Source organism: Ruditapes philippinarum, unplaced genomic scaffold (genome assembly GCF_026571515.1).
Source record: "Ruditapes philippinarum isolate M1 unplaced genomic scaffold, ASM2657151v2 ctg3121_1_1_1_1, whole genome shotgun sequence".
Classification (NCBI taxonomy): domain Eukaryota; kingdom Metazoa; phylum Mollusca; class Bivalvia; order Venerida; family Veneridae; genus Ruditapes; species Ruditapes philippinarum.
In genome coordinates, this window is record NW_026865823.1 from 155018 (window position 1) to 179101 (window position 24084).

Here is a 24084-nt window from a genome sequence, read left to right on the forward strand (position 1 = left end):
TTCTGCGAAAGAAACATTACATCTATTTTCTTACCTCCCGTTCAGAACTCGTGCTTTTTAGTCAGCAATTGTTATTATTGTTGACGGGAACTTGTGTACGATTCCCATCTTTTTATATGGCCGAAAAGATTTCGGGCATATTATGTCATAATTTGGCATCCGTCCGTCCGTAAGCAATTCGGTTTCAAGAGCGTAACTTAAGTTCCATTTGGCCCACAATATTCAAACTTCATTGGATGATTGTCCATATTGGGTAGAAGACCCCTATTGATTTTGGGGTCACAGAGTCAAAGTCACTATTACCTTAAAACTGAAAACAGTTTCCGGAGCATAACTTAAGTTCTATTTGGCCCACAATATTCAAACTTCATAGGATGATTGTCCATATTGGGTAAAATATCCCTGTTGATTTTGGGGTCACAACGTCAAAGGTCAAGGTCAAAGTCACTATTACCTTAAAACTGAAAAAAAGTTTCCGGAGCGTAACTTAAGTTCTATTTGGTCCACAATATTCAAACTTCATAGGATGATTGTCCATATTGGGTAGAATATCCCTGTTGATTTTGGGGTCACAACGTCAAAGGTCAAGGTCAAAGTCACTATTACCTTAAAACTGAAGAAAGTTTCCGGAGCATAACTTAAATTCTATTTGGTCCACAATATTCAAACTTCATAGGATGATTGTCCATATTGGGTAGTCTAGAAGACCCCTATTGATTTTGGGGTCATAAGGTCAAAGTCACTATTACATTAAAACTGAAAACAGTTTCCGCTCAACAACTTAAGTATTAATAAACCTACAGCTGTAACATTTTATAGGATGAACAGCCAAGTCTAATACATAACCCCTATTGATTTTGGGGTCACAAGGTCAATGTTACCTTAAAACTGAAAAGAAAGGAGTGCATTTTGAAGGAGGTAATACTTTATATTAAATTCCCATGTCGTACAAATGCTTTATCCTTTCTAAAAATCACACTTTCGAGCATATATTGCTCCGCCAAATGCTGCTCTTGTTTAGATATCTACGTCACTAAAGCGTAAGAAATAGCTCTCTGGTCACTGGTTTAAAAAGGTCTATGAGTACTAGTGTTCCGATGTAATTTTCGAAGATTAAATAGCCAATGTATTTGTTTTGAAACAATATAGAATTGGTTTTTCTAAGGAAAAATGGAGTCTTGATGTCGCTTTAATACGCTTAATATCTGATGGACTTGTCTTTCAATGTGCACAAAAGTAACATTTTTGGGGAAATTTTCAAAATATGAACTGACTAAAATAGGTTGACAATGCAGACCCTGATCAGACGCCCGAGATGTGCCAAATGATCTTGCTCTGCACTGGTGTAATCGATCACCGCCAAAGGGTCAATTTAAACAGTATAAAAATATTACGGTTACAGAACAATAAATGATATCAGAAAAACTACACGTCTCCAAGTCTACTTTATTCAACTTTAAGGTATATACAAAATATACCGGAAGATATTAAGACCAATGAGAAACAATTTCACAAAATCGTGAACATACTTGTATATGGTTAACGAAAACCTTCATTTAAAAATCATTCATTATGTTATTCACTTCAATAAATTAAAACATAGGTTTTCTTGAAAGCAAACTACTCAATACTGGAGCATTGTGGGAAAGGCGGCTGTTATGCTCCTTTTGATCATTTATTTCCACATTCCACATTTTCTGCGATATCTTTGGTGCAATTGGTACAAACGACTTAGTTGTTGGGCCATTACCCAAATGCTGACTCCCGTCTTTCGATAATATTGCATTTGGAATAAAAATATCAGAAGGCATGTTTTTATGTTTTCTTACATGGCTGTGATTTTTGCTCCCTGTTAAAGCCTTCTTATTGTTTTGTTTTTCTTTCCTCTTGCCATTTTTTCTCTCCGAGTGCTCATCCACAACCACTGTATCTAATTCCTTGTGTGTCTCTTCCAATCGGTTAGTTTTATCAGAAGATTCTTCAGACAATTTTGCATCATTATTAGAGTATGCAACACCATGTCTCAATAAATCAATATTTTGAGAATCAAACCCACTGACGTGTGGTTCAACACTTTCAATAAGAATGTCTTCCATATTAACATGTTTTATCTTTTTCGGCTTCCCAATCACAGTATTTCTAGAAAAATCTATATTTTCGTTGTCTGATTTATCAGACTTGTTCTGTTCAACAAACTCGCCAACATTCCTTTCATTTGCAGAGGTCTTTCCATGTTTTTCAGTTCCAATAGTCTGGTCTGCTTCTACTGCCTGTATTAAATCAACCAGTTGGGCATTGTCAATTTCATCTAGACCATCCATTGACTGTATGAAAAATATGCCTTTCTCCTTGTCAAGAAATATATTAGGTGAAGCCAAATTTGAAAGTGTTAACCCGCTTGTGTGACTTGATGTTTCACTAAACACCGAATTTCCACTCGATTTTCTGGATCTGTCACCATGCTCAGAGTTACCACTATACTGCCGATGTCTGCTTTTATTAATTTTTGTAACAAAATGAAAGTCAGTTAAGGTTTCAGGTCTCAGGTTTGCATGGCCATGTTCCTGGTGAGATTCTAATTTGCTTGTGTCCGAAAAATGAACCACTGATCTTTTAGACTTATCTGATGAATCACTAGAGTTTCTAGACTTTCTAGAATTTCCACTGCAATTTCTAGATTTTGAAGGGTTTGATTCTGTTATGTTATGCTTATCAACAGCAATAACTTTTGCTCTTTGTTCAATACAATCTTGCGGCAAATTTTCTCTTTGAAGACTTTTGATGTGTTCTGGTACTCCATCATGTGAAACATTGTTAACCTGGGTCATATTTTCCTTACTTGAAAAAGTTGAAATACTTGCTGGCATTGGCATATCCACATCTTTACTTGAAGACATTGGTATCAGTGGCAGAGTAACCACATTACCATGGGGAAGAATTATTTGTTGTGTAAAACTTGGTTGATCATTTTCTGTTGAACACGTTTGGAAACTTATTTGAATTTGGGATGGAATCTGCTCAGATCCAACTCCACTTGAACTTGATGATGGAAAAAAACTGACAGGTACAATAAGCTGTGTTTGATTTGCCAGTTCAAGAGCTGGACCAGATTGATTAGAAACACTATCAGGAATCATTGTTGAACTGTTCTCTGACATTGACTGATCTATCAATAAATCCTTTTCATTTAAATTATGAACATTTGATCTGTGGGTGGCGTTTTCAGATTGCTTTTTTGTTTCATGGTCACGAGTATCATTACTAATTTTACATTCAGAAATTTGATCAATATTTGACGCAGGTTTGTCTATAAATTCAAAACCACCATTTTGTATGGAAACTGAAGGTTTAGGCATATGTCTACTTGTTACTTTCTCTGCTATAAATTGTCTTGATTTCTCTGGACTTTCTGGCACAAGATGAAAATAAATATTTGGGTTTATATTTTCACTTTGGTCCACTGAGGCCAGTGAAGTAGACACAAATACTTCAGGTTTGTCTGAAGTCTGTGTCTGCTGAACATTGATTGCTTTTTGTCCAATGCTTTGTTCAATGACTGAACTTGGAATATTAAGTAATTGAACCCCTTGATCACTCACTATTTGGTACTGTCTCAATGCTGGTGACTGAATCGGGTTTAGTAAAGAATTGATATCATTTACAACAGAATTATTTGTTTTTCCTCTAGCACTCTGACTTGTCCCAAAGCTGTTTATGCCAGTATCATGTTGGTCTATTGTTTGGACTGTTTCATTTTGTGAAAAAGACGTTTGTACAGATCTAGTTTGGTTGTTATTTTCACCTGGTATCTGTGTAACAGGATTAGAACTGGGAATCACTTGCCCTTCATGTCCTTGTTTAAATACTGGTATAACAGGAAGAACTTGATGATCCCCAGTAAGCAAATAATTAGTCTGGTTAACATTTATTGGAAAATTTAGCTGGGACTGGTTCCATTGCCTTTCCATATTAGACTGATGTACCCCATACTGGGGAGGGGGGTGTAACAGCACGTGTTGCATGTGACCTTGACCAGAGTAATGATGACCTTGGCCGGTTACAATTTGTCGATGAGTATCAATGACAGTTGGATTTAAGCCAAACACATTTGATAAAGGGTTATTCTGTAACTGCTCCATTGCTAAACTGTTTGTGGATTTTACTAATTGGCTATGACTGATATCATCTGCCTTCCTGTGCAACTGTTCTTGAGTCATATTCTGTAATGAAAAGTGTTACACCTTTTTAAAAACTAATCATATATAACCATAGCTGCCACAGAAGTGACAAATACACCCACCAGATCTCTATGACACTGTTGACACAGGACATTAATCAATTTATTTTATTTTATTTATGTAGTATAATTTATCATTATTTTTGAAAACTTTTGAAGTTTTAAAAAGTCGTTTGGAAAGTATACAGTTTTAAGTGCAGACACAAAATAATGCAATTTTGACCTTCAAGGGTAACCTTGACCTTGTACAGTGGCAGCACATGTTTTGCACATTGTCTTGTAAAGTTGAGCCAACTTTGAACAAAATGCATAAAGGGATAAAAGAATTTCAGAGTGAAACCAAAATTGTCTAATACTTGACCTTCAAGGGTAACCTTAACTTTGAGTCTGCACAACAGCAGCATGGGTTCTGCATATCACCTTCTTGAGGTAAACATTTCATCCAAGTTTAATGAAAATCTTTCAACTGGTATAGGATATAAATAGCAACATAAACTGTCAGACATCGACTGCATGGCTTCTGCACTTAGCTTTGTAAAAGTGAAAGTAAACATTTTAGCCAAGTTTGAAAAACATCTTTCAAGGGATAGAAGATTTAGAGAGAAGACACAAAATTGTCTGACATTTGACCTTCAAGGGAGACATTGAGCTTACACAGAGATGGCATGGATTCTGCACTTTGCCCTTATGAGGTGAACATTGGAGCTAAGTGTGAAGAAAATCATTCAAAGGGTATAGGATTAATATGAAGGACACAAAATTTTCTGATATTTGACCTTTGACCTTCAAAGGTGACTTTGACCTTGAGATGACATTGTTTTGCATGGGTTCTGCATACTGCCTTGTTGAGGTGAACATTTTGAGCCAAGTTTGAATAAAAATCCTTAAAGTGAGATAGATTTATGGAATGGAAACATTATGTGGTTGGTAACCAGACTAAAGAAAGTGTATTATTTCTGTAAACGATGTTAACACCATTTGTTACCACATCAATATTTTTGTGTTGGAACATAAATCTTTATCACACAATTCCTCCAAAAAAATGACATGTGAGTCAGCTAACTAGCAAATATTTGGAATACCTTGAATGTTATTTCTACCCAGATGCACTCTTGTGCATTCAATCATGCATATAAAGACTTTTTTACCCAATCTCAAACAGTAAACCAAGCCTCAATATGACCTTCATATAAATAAAGTTTAGTTAAATCCAAAAAGCAAACTACCTGTTGAACAAGGTTGTTTTTCTTTCTTGAAATGAGATCCTGGAGGTGTGAGGCAATTTGTTGTTGTTGTAACTGTTTCTTAGCAATGTCTTGAATCCAGGCCAATTTGTGTTGTCTAACTGCATTTAAAGTCTGAAACAGTCAATTATATATGCATTGTCAGCATTCCTGTTCAATAATGTGACTGGACAACTCATTAAACTGCTGAATTTTTGTAATAGATTTGCCCTATTTTAAGTTTGGAATAATGTATCTGAACTTTGACAGATTTCAATATCAAATACAAAAATTGATATACAAACAGTACACAGCCTGCTCTGATTACAGGGATTTGCAGACAGGCATTGTGCCATACTAATTACAAAAGGTTATCATTTTCAGTTCCAGCCGATATTGTTAGTTCCAAGAAGCATTATTTGTAAAGATATTACCGAATTTACATCTCATGTTAATAAAGGGAGGTAATTAGAAATTTATTTTCTATAAAGTCTAAGTCAAATTTTCAATAAGAAATGAATGCATATATTTAAATGATTACATATAATGTGGACAAATATTTGCAGTACATATTTTACATATTCTTTGATGTTTGAAAATTGTTTTAGAAGCATAATTATATACATATATAAAATTTCACTTAAGTGTGGTAACAACCTTAATTACAACATACAGGATCTTTCATGAAATTTAAAGCTAAACATACTTCAACACTGATGCCTGCATTCGGACTGGTCTGGCTATTCTGTGATGCCACTTCCTGTGAAAGACCCTCATTAGCTATCGCACTTGAACTTGTCTCTTTGTTTCCTGGTATAAAAATGGACAACTTCATTTCATAATAATTATTGGAAATAATTATTATAATAACTTATTAGTGAATCATAGAATTATCAAACTTGTTCTTTTTATTACAGTGATCAACATTTTAATAAATAAATCTTTAACTTAATTCTCGTAGAAAGATTTACCCCATCAAACTGAGTCTGCATTTTGTAGTTATACATGACATTCAGCACAGGTAAGATTTGACACAAGTTTCATTAAAAATTTTTGAAATGGGAAAAAGGAGACATGGAGGCAACACAAGATATGACAGACAAAGATCATTTATACAACACTTCTCCTGCTTCATGACTGAGCATGACAACAAGCACAGGGGTTAGAGTCTGTTTAAGCCTGAAATTACCATACTGACTTCTTGCCAAATTTCCGTCCCATTTAGAGGAGACTAGTTGTTCCAATATGAGCAATATTTTTATTGTTTTTTTTGGGCCAGAAAAAAAGGAAGAAGGGACCTGATGAAACACAATAAATCTTAAACAATATGTTTAATATTTATTAAGATTACTCTCTCATGATGAACTTCATCAACAGCTATAACATGCAAGAGCGATTTTGCAAACCACTGACTTATTCCTGTATACAATTCTCTTGTAAGATGATGGAACAATTAGACATACCATATGATGTTTTTGTAACATGTTTATAATGTTCCTGCCACACCCTCTTCATGCCATGTTCCGGAGGGTCTCTTAGTCCGCCTGTATCAATCATCTGATTATAGACCCTAGCTATTGTTGTCTGGGAACAGCCTGTTACCATGGAAATGAAGTTGTAACAATTGATATGTGTTGCTCCTGAAATAAGAAAAGTAGGACTGGTCATAACATGTGACATTTTGTGACATTCTTTTATAAGAGTATGCACACAAACAAAGACAAGCTTTCAATTTTACATTATATATATACATGCAAATAACAATAAATAGTATCAAGGTGAGCATACCATGGCAGTCTGGAAACTTTCCTACTTACTCTGCTCTGAAAGTTAGATTTATTATGTATATTATCTTGCAAAAGGCATATGGCATATATAACCAAAGAATAAGAAATAAATTCACAAAATTTTGATAAAAAGGGGAATATATCAATCAATAAAAAAATGGATAAAATAAACTTTGCTTGTGTTTTGATTCAACATATTGACATACCAAATTTAATACATGAACAATCATTGAAATCCTTCTAAAATAATCCTGGAGAAACTAAGGCAAACAACAATTCAGACAGAAAATTAGTACGTCAAGGGACATAATTCTTTCAATAATAAATTGATTGCAAAACTTGACCTCTGCATGATTATGATTATCTTACAGAAAACAATAACTTCGCATAAAGGGGCGATCCAGCATTATCAAATAATATCAGCCATTCCTTGAGAATCAACTTCTTCCATAAACTTGAAGCATAATTTTATGAAGACTTACATGTTTAACAACAGTCTGTTGTTTGATTGGCATATTCTATCATTTTGGTACATCGACATACAACAGTTACTGTACAATGTGCTGGAGCCCCAAATGAGCATACAACAAAAAATTTTCTATTTCTAGAACAAACCCAATACAATAATTAAGATACTTGCACATTGTAACCAGCAGTGAACAAAGTTCAGTTTTACTTTCATTGTCTTTATATAAGAAGATGTAACATTGCTGTTAATACTGACCTGCTGGGGTTAACATTTCCGCCATTACTCTACGAGCCTCTTGCTGACCTTGTAAAGCTCGGTCCCTCCAATCTTGTAACAATCTTTTGTGAGTTAATGCAAGCTGAAATTTCAAAATTAATACTCAAGAGAATATATCCACTTTCAAATGTGTATAAAAATATATTTTTATGATACAGACAAAAAAATAAAACTGCCATCTCATCTTTATCATAAACAAAGTTGAGCACACTTAGGTTTATTGATAATATTTAAAATATTTTTTGTAAAACTTAAATGTTTAATGTTGTTAATGTGCTCTGGCAATTCTTTTTAATCCATGTTATGAAATTATAACATATTATTGTTTTTAAGGCATAACAAAATGACAAAATAGATATAAACTGATTGGCGTGTTTTTAAAAGCTCTGAACTGTAAATCATAAGGATTTTAAAATGAAAATGTTAAAATATCCATCAGATAATACATTGAAAACTAGTCAAATAGTTCAAATGTGCTGTATGGCTCGACTGCATTACAGGCACAGGAAAAATTAATATTGCTACAGATTTATCTCCCATTGCAAAATTATGAAATTCAACAGTAAGCAAGAGTTTTGTCCCTTAGAACTAATCTTAAAAATAAGACCCTGTTACATATATAATGTGTTAAAATTTTACCATGACACAATTATCAGTACAGCAGTGTTGATCCATCATCGTATGTAGATCAGGTAGCTGACCTAGTGCAGCTTTCCCTCTTGTTCTCTCTACTCTACAAGGTCTCTGTAACCATATGTTAATTAACAGGTTAATAAATGAAAGAATGGGTGAAAACTGAATGTTTGCTGGCCATAAACTACATTATGGCGTTGTTTGTTTTTAAAGGAATATAATGCCTCAGAAATCCATATTTCTTTTGTAATTCTTTAAAAATGTCAATGTTTCAGTACTAAATTCAAATCATGTTACATATTTAAAGACTGAAAAAAGTAGCGCTGAGCGTGCGTGCAGTTATGTGCTGTTAAGGTAGCAAAATGTAAACTATGTACTATTTTGACTTCAATACAAAATACTAATTCATTGTAATCATACCAATTACCAAAAGAACTAAAGATGCAAAAGACAGTTCAGGTATATAGCAAATGAGTGTGTTTCTGGCAACTGTAACAAGATACAAAAAAATGTTTTTAACAAATGAAATTGAGAGCATTCCTGAGGCAAAATGCCATACAGTGACTTCCCCGCTGTACAAAAAGGGGGAGACCTCAGGTGCCCCTTTGTGCATTATTTCAGCATGAGGGGCCATCTGAGTAGAACAACCAACCTTTCTTATGCTAGCTGGATACCTTTGTCACATGAAAGAATCCAAAGTCTTTAACAGGATTCAAACCCTTACTTGGTAGAAGAAAGTGATTTGAAGTTGGCAACCTTAACCACTCAGCCATGGAGACCCAGCATGTTAAGCTCAATTTTTGGAGGTAAGGTTAGGTTCTGAATCATAAGTTCATAATGCCACTTGTTTGATGGAAGGAGATAATCAATGCCATTCTATTCATTGTTTCAGACACAAATGGGTACCTCACCTATATAGGGATAGCCACTAACATTTGATATGCCGACATAAAATATCTTGCCATATTCTTCAAAGAGTCAAAGCTAAAAATTGTAAAATCTTACATTTTCAGTCTTCAATCTTTTATGTAGGAAGTTGTTTGAGTACATCAATATTTTCTGTGTGGCTCTCTCACAAAGTCTCATGTCATCTTTCAATACACGTCTTTTTGTCAACACAAATTCTTCATAACGTTTAGATTTCTTGTGACCGTTTCCCAGACCAATAAGCCTGCAAGAAAGTATACATGTATACAGAAATAAAACATTGCAACACTATATTGACCTTAATACAGAAATTAGGAACACAAGGTACACAGTCATTAAAGAAAATTTGCAGAATAAGCCTGCATAAATAAGTACTTATAAGGTCTATTCAACAAAATTTCCAAATGGCAACTTTATAAAATTCATTTCAAGCAGAACAGAAGTGTGTTTTGTATTGACTTTTACTTTTATTATTACACCATCACTTAATACCATATAACTACAAGGAAAGGGGGCATGCCTGGCTGAGTGGTTAAAGTCATTGAATTCAAACCACTTCCTTTCACCGCTGTGGGTTTAAATCCGGACAGGGATTTTGAATTTTTTCTAAGAAGAAGCTATCCAGCTAGCTTTAGAAATGCTGGTGGTTCTACTAACGTGCCTGTTTGTGCTAAAAAATGAAAACACAGAAGGCCACCTGAGGGTTTCATCCAGAAGTGAAAGCTGGAAAGTCGCCATATGACCTATACTGTGTTAGTGTCATGTAAAACCCAACCAAAAACCAAAATAAATTCTAAAAAATATCAGGGAAAAACACTATAAAATATTTTACTTGACTTTCTTGTTACTGTCTGTGACAGGGTATGATTTCTCCTTCCTTAGTTCTATTGCGTCATTCATCAGTGAGATGAATACTGGTACATGACTGTTTCCTGTAAAACATACCTTTTCTGTAAAATTTGGTAAAATATTCAACATGTATAACAATTTACTGTACAATCACATGCATCATTTTTGTTTGATCTAAAGAGCATTGTGTAATGGATTTGACCTGCTTTGAACTTGGAACATTACATTAAAAGGTTAAGGGATTTTAATATCACAATACAAAAACTGAGCCACCAACAGTATAGAGCCTTGTCAAACTTTATGGATGTGCAGGCTGGCCTGGCTCACTCTTTAGATTCAATCAGCTGGCTCACTCTTTAGCTTCAATCAGCTGGCTCACTCTTTAGCTTCAATCAGCTGGCTCACTTTTTAGCTTCAATCACTTTAATGGTTAATTAATTCACTCTGATATTCTGGTAAAATTTCTGGTGCTAGGAAATGTTGAGTATACCTGTTGACTGTATATATTTCTGTAAACATCCACACAACTTCTTCTGACTGAGAGGGCAAAATAACTTCTCCACTACAAAAATTAAAGAAATATTCACTTTTCAAATTTGTTTGTCAAAATATATTCTAAAATGATATATCCCAGAATTGTATCTTCAGTTCTTACAGGTACATTACTTAACACAGACTTTTTCCTAATAAGATTGCGTAAGAATATTTAAACTTATAAACACACTCTTGCACCAGTTCCTGGAAATGACCAGTACAATACAATGAATGTAAAGTTTCTTGCTCAAGAAAACAATGGCTTTCCCCTGATGTGGTTTGAACCCACAATGGTGGTGATCCTATGTTAACTAGTCTGACTCATCAACCACTCAGCCATGCTTTATTGGAACTTTGTTACATGATTTTAAAACAGTATAAGAATGTTTGCGCCGAAAAGCAGGTACAAGAAGTAAAGCTTTATCTATTACTTCTACATGTAATTCATTTTCTCATTATTTAAGATAGACAATGAATACCCTATAAAATACTGAAAGACAAAAAAAGCTCTGTAAACATAATTAAGTATAAGTTCAGTCTAGCTAGTGTTCATTTTTGCACTAAATTTTTAAGCCAATTTCTTGTAAATCCAAGAAAAATACTAATTTATTTGCATGTGTCTGAGTGTCTCTTCTAAACTAGTTTTTTGAATCTTCAACAAAAACTACCTGTCTAACAGCATTTCATTCTCACTCAGTTCTCGATTGTTAAACCTGAGTCTAGATATAAAACAAGAGTTTTCTATGATCACAAAGGGGAAATAGTGAAATTAAAATCCATGCAAATATTATCAGCTTTAAACAGTGAATTACAATCATAATCCTGGAGACAAATGTGAAATTTGAGAAATAAAAATATATATCCGCAGTAGTTCATGAGATATGAAGTGGCATGATCTACCAAGTGTTATACTGGAGTCAACACAGACACTGCATCAATGCTACATTGAGCAGGATGGCCCTTTTCATTTTATATTCAAAGTGGAAAAGTAAAAGCTTTTGAGCAAGTATGGCCTTTTATAAAAGACTGTACTACCTAATGGATCATCAAAAGATGCTTTTAAGGTTTTGACAAAATGCTCAACTTCTGTCAGATACTCTTTCTTTTCATCTTCAGAAGGCACTGTAGCTGTTTTGATAACTCTTCGCTGAGGACGGTCAAAGATCTGAACTGAAATAATAGATAAGTCATGTCAAAGACAATTATATGCATGTATATAGTGTTATACTGGTACCTACACATACTTGAGTAAACTATTGAGTGACATCAAAATGTCCCAAAACACTAATAAGAATTAAATAAAAAGAAAACTGTCAAATTATATTACACTTATGAACACCAGCTGCTGTTATATTTTCACTTGCTAGTCATGAAAATATCTATTTTTTAATCTGTGAAATACATGTATATTTCAATCTTACATGCAAAACAAACAAATATACTCTATATCTTCATGACTTTCATTACTTAATTAATGTACATAACTGTTCTTTAAATCGGGCCTTGTATTGCCAGTAAAAACTTCAAATTAAATTTGTATGACCAAAAGTGATTGACAGCTATCATTAATAAAGCGTTATTTATTGAGTAAAAAGATCTGACATTACTGTATACTAATTACAATACATATTTTATCTACATACCACATGCATTACATAATGTCATTTCTCTCCCAGTGTTCCTGTCCGTCCGTATCTGTGGTAGAGGTGTATGCCTGGACCGTCCTGTCTTCTTTACACCTTTTGATATTGGATTGACCACATATGGGGACTTACAGAGATGGCAAGAAAAAGGTTCTCCTACAATTTGAAAGGATATTATTTCAAGAGAAATCATTTATATGAGCCATATCATGAGAAAACCAACATAGTGCGTTTGCGAGCAGCATGAACAGCCTGCGCATCCGCGCAGTCTGATCAGGATACATGCTGTCCGCTGTCAGTTTCTCTACTTGTAATAGGGTTAGTAAGGGAACAGCATGGATCCTGATCAGACTGCGCGGATGGGCAGGCTGGTCTGGATCTATGCTGGTCGCAAACCCATTATGTTGGTTTTGTCGTGACACGGCTCTTATACAGTCTATAGTTATATATAAGTCATTTAAATCAGACAACTGTGTTAGGGAGTTGATTTTTGGTTCAGTGCTACAGATTACTGTATTAATTTGTGTTCTCAAAAACGCTACAGGTCAAAAGTTCAAATCTAACACAAGTCTGATACATGATAAAATCATGAATTTGTGTGTTAAAAATTCAAAATTAATATTCTTTTGTGATAAACACAAGTTAAAAAGAATTTTAATCTTAATGCTATAGGGCTGCGATACATTACCAGTGTTCTTTAATTCTATATACCGGTAATTTTCAACAAGTTCTCAACTTATTTAAAGATCAATTTGCATAGTTGTCTTGAGTAATATGGCCTGTTACCACAAGTGGCTCAAAACAAATTTGCTTAACAAAATAAAAAAATTACCATCTGGAAGAATATCATAAGGTCTGTTGGAGTGTAACTTTGATTTATTTTGGGTTTTCTGTCCATCATGTTTGTTCTTTTTTCCTTCTTTCTTTCCTTCAGGAGAGTAGGATTCTTTTCTTTTTCTCTTTCTTTCACTGCGCCGGCTTGTTCCTTCTCCTAATGTTTCCATTATCCTAAAAATAGATTACAATAAATTGACATTTCATCATTATCTGTTAGATAAAAACAGTCACCTGATAAACAAAAAAAAAAAATTTCGCAATATTCTCAAAATTTAAATTGTTCAGTTACAGTCAAATTTATTTAAACAGGCAGGACTAACAAAAAATTTTGATTAGTTTTCCCCTACCCTAATCTAACCAAACAAGACTTTTCCCCCAATTTACTTCAGTTAATTCTTGTTTTTTCGTAAGAAATGTTAAAAAATTGTTTTTATAAATAGTAAAAGGGGAATTTCATAAAAAATTTTTTGTTTTTTCAAAACTTCGCTAATGGGGAAAAAAGGAACCGATCGGGATAATTTTAGAAGTATTTCACATACAGTATTCTAGGTTTGGGGTTCAGTTACTTTTTTTAACCCCTTGAAATCATTCAATGAAAAACCTTTACTGCAATACATGTAACTCAAGTTTAATTTAGCATTCTTTTAACTCTGAAAATCCAGGAGGAATTTCAATAAAGGGGGGAGTATGTCACAGTTCATAACTGTTCACTATTTAGGGGAGAAGTTGTGTAAGCAGCCAGATAGCTCAGTCAGTAGAGCCATGGTACAGTATTACAAAGGTTCTGAGTTCGAGTCCTGGTCAGGGTGCACATTTTTCTCACCCTGTGATATGTAAAGGACTAGAAAATAGCTATAGTGTGATGCTGAAAACAAAGTTAGATGCTGCAGAGAATTAACATTTTATCAACTTATTATAAACACTTCCATTATTTCCGAAATTTTCAATAAAACAAGAAGACTTAATATCTGATTCTTGCGCATGACACATTGTCAATTGACATGTCAAACACGTACATTTATGCACGGTGAGTTATTTTAAAATCCATCCAGGAATGACAGACTTGTGAACCGGACACAACAATTATTGCAAGTTAATTAAAGATTTCCTTTATAGTAGATTATGACCTTTCCCTGGTTACTGTGACATGTATGCATAACTATTTCAATATTCATTCATAAAATGACCAAGTTATCAGGACCAAACACAAAGTTTGGATGGACAGTCGGAAGGACATAAGCTGTAAAAACTAATGTCCCTCCACTAAAAAAAAGGAGGGGGATATAATCCATTTTCTTATTACATGTGATTATTACATGTGGATGTTTTGACTAAAGTAAATAGAAAGATTCAAGACAAAAACATTGTAGGCTACATCTTAGAGCAGTGAACTTTAATACTCAACCCATATTGACAAGTCATTCTTTCATTGATTTTTGCATATATAACGAATTAAGTACCTAAAATACCAGGAAAAATGGCATCCACGATTTCTTAAAACAGCATGAAACTGATTATGAAGATGTTACAACCATGGCAAGTAGAAAATATTTATGTGCCTTTTGCACAAAATATTTCATGTCATCATACACGATTATTTCATTTAAAGAACGTGATAACTGCATTTAAACATTGAAAACAAAACCTAAGCATATATGCATTAGAATGTATTGAATTTAGAGTATAAGGTTTAATATTTACACATCTCTTTATTCTCCTAACTTGCGCTTTATTTTTAATGTCAAGGCCGACGATCTTTATTTTTAAGGGAGGCTACTCTCCATTTTTTACAGTACTGTAGAGTGATTTCCCTTTGTAAACAAGGAAACGAGGAAGTTAAAAATGGAAAAATGAGTAATTTTTTGTAACTGTTATATCAAGATCAAAAGGATGACATGCTCTGAGGAAGACGTCATGACTAGTTTAAAAGCTAGTGTAAGATATTTTGTTAATAAGAAACTTCAAACATTCTTTGATTGTACTTTTTTATGTCAAAAAATGAACCAGAGACATCGATCTGTCTATATATCTCTCTGTGAGGTATTCATTGAACTATGGTGTTAAGCTGTGTGTTAACATATGCCCAAATTTAGTTTATGATTGATACAGATATAGGCCTATTAAGAAGTAACATCATCTTTAATGTAAAAATACTTCAAAATGTACATGTACCACACAAAAAAAAAAAAAAAAAGAAGTAAGTTTATTGTAAATTTTGAACATCTATCACCCTACATCTTGATCCTTATATGAGAAGTAAATCTTAATGTCATGTTATTAAGTGTATCGAAAGATCTAATTATTGCCACATTAACTGTATTGTCAGAATGATTTAATGGAGATATGTGATACATAATATTAAAGGGACTCCACTGAGGTTTTTTGACATGATGGGACTAAAAATATTTTTTCCAGATAAATGTACAACATTTGATGAAGGTTTAGACCACTAATCTATGTGCAAAATTTCAGATCATTCGCCCACTTCGTTTTACCAGAATAATTATTCAAATTGTAAAAAAGTGACCCAAAATGAAAAGCGTTTAAACGCTTTTCACTCAAATCGGGCTAAGGAAAGCATAAAAATACGATTTTCAATTTATTTCAAAGTATATTTCTTAACTATCTTTGCATATATTTCTGTTTAAAGTGCCCCAGCTCATTTATGTTAGAAATTCAAATGTTATGTTTTTAGGCTTTTAAACCTCAGTGGAGTCCCTTTAAAAGGAAATCAAAGACAAAGACTTATTTAAAACATTTAAATAATTTCCCTTTTTAAAATTTGTCAAGAGACAGAAACTACATTTAGTTTTAATTTTTCAGGTACTACATGAAAGCCGACCTCTTCTTTGTAAAAACTTGGATCCCAAACTCCACTACCCTTACCTGCGGTCAAAGTAAGAGAAAGTTTCTATGTTTGGATGTAACATTGAATAGATAGAAATTACTCACAATTTTAAAACCACATACATGTATATGTATAATCATATAGCATTTACCAATATTTTTTTTATAACTTTTTAATTCAGATGATAAATTAATATATAATTTAATATATAAGTGATGGGTTTCTTTTTATTAAAAAGATTCACAATTAAACACTAAAAAAATGGAACTGGTTGGGAGAAATTTTCACATTTTTGGGGAAATAAAAAGTTTTTAGATTAATTTTGGAATCTTCAACTGCTTTTTTCGATGCCTAAATTCAGCCTCTGTTGGATGTACAAAAACATCATTTAAAAACTTTTTTCCTTTATCATTTTTCTTTCATGCATATCTGACTATAATCAATGTTGACTGAAGGATAAATGAAAAATTTTTAAACTGCCAAATTATATAAAATGTAATTACAAAATTTATTATACGGGTTTAATTTTGGGAAGGAATTAAAATTTAAGGGAAAAGGTTGTGTGACGTCTCTTTTTAACAAAAAATTTTTTATTTTTAAACCTACTAAGCCACACACAAAAATTATGGGCTTTTAAAAATTTTTAAAATTACGGGTTAAAAATAAAAAAGGTGTAAAAATTAAATTAAAAAATAAAAATTTTTTGTCCTAAAAATTTATCCCAATCATCATTTTTTAAAAAACCTTTGTGGTGTCATAATATTTTTTTGATGAAAAAATTTTTTTCCTAAACCCTTTGGTGAAATCAAAAATGTATAAAATTGTAGCAAAAAAAAAACCAAATTTTCCCAAATTATTTTTAAAATATGTATTTTTTTTATGTTATAGGTATGTTTTAAGTGAAGATGATGAGGAGTTGATTGAAGTTGAACAGTTGAGAAAAAGAAAAGTTCACAAAATGATTGATATTCTGGTATATTGTATACATATGTATTTTAATGGTATTTTGGCTCACCTGAGCACAAAGTGTTTGTAGGCGAGCTTTTGTGGTAGCATGATGTTTGTTGGCTGTCGTTCATCAACTGTTTGTTGTTATCCACAGCTTTTATTAAACCAAATCCACCCAAACTATTTTGTAATATAGGACCAAACTTCATTGGAATGATCCTTAGTTGACCCTCTTCAAAGTTATAACTCATGCACAAGTAGGTCACAGGAGTTAAAAATAGACTCTAAAGTGAAATCTTAAAAATCTTTTCCTCAATTACTACAGTGCCCCGGGCTAAGATATTTTAAATGTATACATTGTGCTAAATACCTTGTGGTACTCTTTAAAAGCATAAAATAATGTGCCACGCCATGACAAAACCAACATAATGGGTTTGCGACCAGCATGGATCCAGACCAGCCTGCGCATTGTTGAAGTCAATGATCAGGTTCTGCACTGGTCTGCTATTCAGTCAGTAAATATTTTGAACATTTCTCTAACAATGATGAATGATGACCCCACTGGGGTTAAAATTGGACCTTTGTTGGGGGATCAGGTCACATTCATTCCTCTTTGTGAAACTACAATTCTTAGAGCTAAGATATTTGGCATGTGGTATTGCCTAGTGGAACTCTACAAAAGATATATAAATCTTTCCCTAAATACGGGTCAAAATTAGTCTGACCATGGGTCACTTACATAGTACATAGAAAAATAACAGTAAAAAATCTTCTAATCAGGTATTACAATGTGCTAAGATGCATGGTATATTGTCTTTCCTAGTAGACATTTATCAAAGTTTAATCATGCGGGGGTCAAAAATGGCATGCCCAAAATAAGTTAATGTGACCTCTGCATTGAAGACAAGCGTTGAATCTCAGGTGAGCAATCTAGACCTGCCATTGCCCTCTTTTGTATACATGTTATGATGTCTTCATAAATACCCTAAAACCTAAAAATTGTTTCATGTTTTTCATGTAAAACTTAATGACTCAGGAATATTAAGTATCATTCTGTACACTGATTATCTTCAATATAGAGTCATACAGTCCTTTACACCAATGCTGTCTGGTATTATGTTATTATTTATCAAGATTTTTGACAGGTTATATGGCTTTATATAAATGTTTGTTAAGAAATATAACCCAAGTTACTAGAACCATTTATATATGGTCATATAACTTGTCAGGATTATTTATAACAAAAATTTTTAAAACAGCCCCAAAAAATTTTTTAAATTTTAGAGAAAAAAAGGGGAAAATTTTATCGCTAAATTGATAAACACCGTTTTAATAAACCCATATTTTTAAACCCTTTTCTAACTATGTAAAAATATACAAAGTAAATTTTAAATGTCAAAATTATCCAAAAGCAAAAATTTGGCGTTTACAAAAAGTTTATTATTAAATTTAAATTTAAAATGTAACGATTGAACAAAAAAAAAGGCAGCCCCAAACCCAAAAAGAAAATTTTTAAAAATTTAAATTACTGTTTTATTTTTTTTGTGTTAAACAGAGTTGGTTTTCATGAAAGAAAACCCCCTTTTGACTGAAGGGTTTTCCTTTTTTAAAAATTAAAGCCTCAGAAATTGGGGGTTACCGTTTTAAACCCTGGGATAAAACTAAATAAGGCCGATTAAAAAGGGAAAACCCCTTTTTACTGAGGGTTTCCTGTTAAGCGTTGAAGCAAAACAGAAATGCCCGTCATGTTTTTTTCCTGGGTGATCTAAGAGGCCCAAATTAATGGTTTTGGGAAAAACAGGAGTCTAGGATTCTTTAACTTCCCGCAAAGGGAAAAAGGTTTTTATCCCGGGTGTTTTAACTGTTTTCTAAATTTTGGGAAAAACCCGAGGTTAAAACCAAAAAACATCTTTCCTTTTTTCTGCGCCCATAGGAACCCCGAATTTTTGTTTTGTGCTATGCCCAAAAAACAAACAAAAACCCAAAACAGCAAAAGGAAAAATTTAATTTTCCCAAAACCAGTTTTTAAATGGCCCTTTTCCCCAAATTTTCATTTTTATGTATTTCTTTCCAGTTCTGCAGATTATGGTGATTTTTTTTCTCCAAAATATCTAAATATTCTTAAACCTGATTTTAGTTAATAATTAAAAGTAAATTTAGATAATTTTTAAACATATAAATTAAAAGTTAAACAATCTAATTTCAGATGAAGAAAGGCAGGAAAGGGTTTGATGAGCTGGTAATTTCTATAATACAAGAGAGAACACAACTATTCTTGGCTGAAAGCCTTAACAAAGCCTTTGAAGAGAAAAGGAAAAGATTGATAGGTAGTTGCACAATCAAAGATAGTTATACTGCAGTCTGTCCCATCATAAATTGAAATGAACTCCTGTCTTGTATACAATAACAAAACACTATTTAAACAAATAGAAAAAACTATTAATGAGAAACATGTATGGAGGAAATATTAAAAAATAAGTACATGTATATCAGACATCAATATATTAATTTTGAAAATATCATCAATAGAGTTGTGTAAATATCATTGTTCTTTTAAAGCTGACTTGGAATCAAACATGGTTTTCTTTAACTTTAGCTTTTCTCTTTTGTTTTTGTGTGTCTTATACATACTATATATTTTCAAGGACTTGTATAATGATTTGATACCAAAATATCTGTTGTCAAAAAAAATCTTTTTTTTTTTTATTTTTCAGCCCTTACAGCACAAAACAATGATGACTTGATGACATCAGTTGGTTCTGTAGGGCATGTTCCTGCCAATGAGAAGAAAATAGAAGACTTCAGCTTAAACGGCACAAACCTTGGCAGCTTGCCAAAATTTTCTGTTTTAAATTCAGATAAAAACTACAAAAACTCCACCCTATCACTAGGCACTTTGGGAAATTCATTCTCAGAATTAGACGTAGACACTGATAGCTTGCCAAAACCCACAATGCCAAAAAGAAATGAAGATGATCTGAAAATGTACAGAAAAAAGAGTTGTGAAAATTCCTTTGATGAAGACCTGGATGAGGTAAAGTCCCTTCCAGACAGCACAACATCGGAAAATGAGTCAAAGGCTTAGTTCTTCTACAAATCTATGACTGTTGGGGGAAGGGAATACAGGAGATATTTTATCAGAGTAGATTTTTATGCTGCCACCACATGTTTTAGCTTTTTTTATGATACTTTAAATTCATTTTATAATTCCCTATTATTTTTACAGTTAATATACACACAAAATTTTAACAATCTATACAATCTACCTAAAACTAAATTTTGTTATTAAAGTCTGTGCTAAAACATATACAAACAAGGCACACCTATAACAAAGTCATTAATCATACTTTTTAGAAAATATTTTTGTACATTTCTAGCAACATCTTGTACGTGTAGTTTTGTAATTTCCATCAGGGTATAACCTTTTTACTGTTTCTGTATACATGAATACACATGCACATGTATGTTAAGTTTTTACATACTTTAAATTACTGCTAAAACAATGCATAACATCGCTATTTGCAGAATCATAAACTTTATACTGTTTCCATATTCTGTATAATTATACAATTTAATCTTAGAATAGAATTATTTTGTATTAAATAGTAAGTATTAAATAGTAGGTATTAAATAGTATGTATTAAATAGTATAGTATGTATTAAATAGTATGACAGTAATTGTATTAAATAGTATGTATCAAATAGTATGCACTAATTGTCAATTAGAAGATCAATCTGAGGCTGTGACAGGGTAGAAATCTACTTATATCTATATATTGATACAAACTGAGGCTGTGACAGGGTAGAAATCTACTTATATCTATATATTGATACAATCTGGCATTCCATGCAAAATTTACAAGTAGTAATGTATATATCTATTTTTAGATGACCTTTTCCATACAATAAGGTTCTTCATTAAGTTTGCATGTTACAAATCCAATTTAAATTTATTTGTTTATGTATAGAACATGTTTAGTCATTTTTCTTAGGCTTTACAATAAGAGATAATTATACTACTGTGAAATCAGATTTTTTTGTGGGGCTTTAATTTTGCTACATCAAAATTTTTCTTGCAAAAACTAGAAAAAAACATTATAAGAAATTATTGCACAGATCTAACTTTGTAGTAATAATTCAATTATATTTTCATTTGCGTTTTGTTTCCTTGAAATATATTTTAAAAAAGTTCCCAGTTTTAAATGAGATATATACATGTATACATGTATTTCAGATTTTCCAAAAAATATGAAAGAAATATCCTATATCAAAGATTTAACATTCAGAAAAAATATAGACAATATAAGTAAGCGCATGTTTGTTGTATGATATTTAATTTGAAGTTCAATTTCCTACATTTAGTATGATTTGACAGCTGTCTATAATGATACATGGATAATTGGTTGTGACAAGTGTAGAGCTTAGTATGTGATACTGGTGGCTGCTTGATTTTATTTATTTATTTTTCTGTGATTTAACCTGGTACATAATTATATTCTTGCATATCAGTCAGGATAATCTACCATTTACTCCGGTGCTAGAAACACCTGTCTTATACCGCCATGTAAGACAAGTCGCATGCTATAAATGATGTCATTGCTGCCTGCCATTAATGAATGAATTGCGGTCTTAGGATGACGTCATTTTACCATTATAAATGATTTAAGTTCATACGCTACTATAAGAAAAAAGTGCATAATGAGAATATCAGTTTTCATAATTTTTGTTCTGAAAATAATTGACATGTAATATGCAAGAAAAAGAATCAAACATCGGTTGTTGGTACAGACCGGAATATCTAGCTCTCAGGTAACTGTTTAGCAGAAACTCGGCAGAGCCTCGTTTCCGCTGTAAACAGTTACCCTCGAGCTAGATATTCCGGTCTGTACCGCCAGCCAGTGTAAGATTCTTGTAATATAACAGTGTAAGCAACTGAAGATTGTGCCATGTTATCGTTTCATCCAATCGGATGTAAACACCGCTATTTTTTAATATTGATTGGAAGTTGTTGGAACTTAAAGTATAAATAAGATTTTAGCAGTGCTTTTATATTTTATTGGTCTGAACATAAAATTTATCAATATTAATGTACATGTACATTGTAGTTTTTAATAAAATTGGCATTAATAGATTATTTTAAATATAGCTTATCAATTGATTGGCTGTCAAATGGGCGTGAACATAAGAGAGCTCATCTTGTTGGTAGTTGCTTGTCCTATTATATTGTGTCCTAGATTTAATGTGAGCCGCGTCACGACAAAACCACGCAGTCTGATCAGGATCCATGCTGTTCGCTTACAGACGCTTAACAAGTAAAGAAACTGATAGCGAACAGCATGGATCCTGATCAGACTGCGCGAAGGCGCAGGCTGGTCTGGATCCATGCTGGTCGCAAACCCATTATGTTGGTTTTGTCGTGACGCGGCTCATGTAATATAACATTATGAACAGTTCTAGAAAGAAAGACTTGTCTCCTATGTATGCATTAACCCTTTCCCCCTTGAGCATATTGTGAAAAATGGCCATTTTCACTGAAAAGCCTCCTCTTACAAGTTCAAACCGCTATGAAACTATGAAAAATGCTTCAATACTAATCAAACTTGGCACAAATGTTGACTGGACCATTGCCTTTGTAACGACATGCTCAGTCTTAAATTTCCTGTTACCATGGCAACGAGGGGACATCTCAAAATTGCCAAAAATCACTTTTTTGCCTCGATTTTTTCCATCAAAATTTATTCCAAAGTGCTGCAACTTCTCAAGGGATTGAGATAGAGTGAAAGGCTTTTCAGCGTTTGGTTACACGTTACCTTATGATCTACCTGGGGTCATTTTAAGCCTCTCACAAGTCCAAAATTTTCTTGGCGATGAGGGGGACTCCGCCCCCCCCCCCCCCCCTTCAAATCCCCCCAAACAGCAACATTTCTCAAACGAAAACATGTGTTTGGGGCCCAAATAGAACATTATTTCACTATTTCAGGCCTAAGAAAGGGGGCGGGGGTCAAAAGTGTGTTGTTTCGCGTATATATGAGGTAAAGGGTTAAAGAGTGCAAGGTGTTGGTCTAATTGATAAAAAAAAGTAATTCTACAAAATGATGTAAAATTAAAGAGGCTTCTTCACATTTCAAGGTGAATATCTAGTTAATTGATTTGCATATGGTATTTCATTAGAAACAAATCAAAGTAAATTGAAATAATGTTATAAATATATCCAAGAAAAAATTAAACTTATCCAAAAAAATTTAAACTTTCGTTGGAATTTTTCATATCAAAATGAATTATTGAAGCAGCATAAAGTATTCTAGTCTAGTCTAGCTGCACTTATATTGCAGGTTCATCTGGCTTTACTACACTGCATTAATTATTACAATGCTTGCATTAGTATTTGTTAATTTCCACCTACAGTTTTTAAGTAGAGTTGTCAACCATTTAAATCTACAAATTTCAATTTTCTGCCCATGTGAAACAAACTATAAATAAATGTCTGGAATTTTAAATTCGCTAACTTGTCAACATGCAGAAATAATCCCTAGTACAGTTATACTGGCAGTTTATTATGTGTATCCCCGTGCCATCTATTTATTTTACATTAATATTCTAGATAGGCATTTATGTTCGCTAGATGGTTGATGGACATAGTAGAGACATACTATCGTTCTCATTCGATTGAAAGGTAATCAATGATTCTAGAGACATACTATGTTCTAGATTATATCATTTTGACAATTTTGGCAGAACATTTGCTTTTAACATGTCTCAATTTGTTAAATGAACTTTTTCTTGTCTGTTTATTCAATATTTCAGTTTTAATTTCTATATAAATTTGAAATAAAATGCTTATTTTCATTTTTTTTTTTTGTATTTTCACTGCAG

General features: G+C 32.7%; 2 protein-coding genes across 3 annotated transcripts; one reads left to right on the plus strand and one right to left on the minus strand.

Annotated features, from left to right (window-relative positions):
• Positions 1-1426: 1426 nt before the first annotated feature.
• LOC132730431 (uncharacterized) lies at positions 1427-15204 on the minus strand. 2 transcript variants are annotated; one of them, XM_060716351.1, is made up of 13 exons: positions 15117-15204; positions 13411-13586; positions 12579-12734; positions 11971-12105; positions 10892-10963; positions 10385-10484; positions 9631-9796; positions 8632-8736; positions 7972-8074; positions 6924-7100; positions 6167-6270; positions 5464-5595; positions 1427-4220 (listed from the first exon to the last, which is right to left on the minus strand). In XM_060716351.1, the coding sequence occupies exons 2-13, from the start codon at positions 13580-13582 to the stop codon at positions 1593-1595; spliced, it is 4050 nt and encodes a 1349-aa protein (XP_060572334.1). In that variant the 5' UTR covers positions 13583-13586; positions 15117-15204; the 3' UTR covers positions 1427-1592. The 2 variants fall into 2 exon arrangements, with proteins under 2 accessions (XP_060572334.1, XP_060572333.1); XM_060716350.1 differs by lacking the exon at positions 15117-15204 and adding an exon at positions 14876-15110.
• Positions 15205-15220: 16 nt separating this feature from the next.
• Positions 15221-23458, plus strand: LOC132730432 (caspase recruitment domain-containing protein 9-like). Its single transcript, XM_060716352.1, has 5 exons — positions 15221-15350; positions 16239-16312; positions 17152-17236; positions 19418-19538; positions 19926-23458. Exons 1-5 carry the CDS (start codon positions 15306-15308, stop codon positions 20294-20296), a joined length of 696 nt encoding a protein of 231 aa, XP_060572335.1. The 5' UTR covers positions 15221-15305; the 3' UTR covers positions 20297-23458.
• Positions 23459-24084: the final 626 nt, after the last annotated feature.

Bases quoted from the DNA above. Each gene is read 5' to 3' on its own strand.
- LOC132730431 (XM_060716351.1), bottom strand. From the start codon at position 13,582: ATGGAAACATTAGGAGAAGGAACAAGCCGGCGCAGTGAAAGAAAGAGA. The intron at 8,737-9,630 runs GTAAGATTTTAC...ATATGGTTACAG, and splicing joins AAAGATTGAAGACTGAAAAT to AGACCTTGTAGAGTAGAGAG. The intron at 6,271-6,923 runs GTATGTCTAATT...TTTTTATACCAG, and splicing joins TGTTACAAAAACATCATATG to GAAACAAAGAGACAAGTTCA.
- LOC132730432 (XM_060716352.1), top strand. From the start codon at position 15,306: ATGACATGCTCTGAGGAAGACGTCATGACTAGTTTAAAAGCTAGT. The intron at 16,313-17,151 runs GTAAGAGAAAGT...TTTATGTTATAG, and splicing joins TACCCTTACCTGCGGTCAAA to GTATGTTTTAAGTGAAGATG. The intron at 17,237-19,417 runs GTATATTGTATA...ATCTAATTTCAG, and splicing joins ACAAAATGATTGATATTCTG to ATGAAGAAAGGCAGGAAAGG.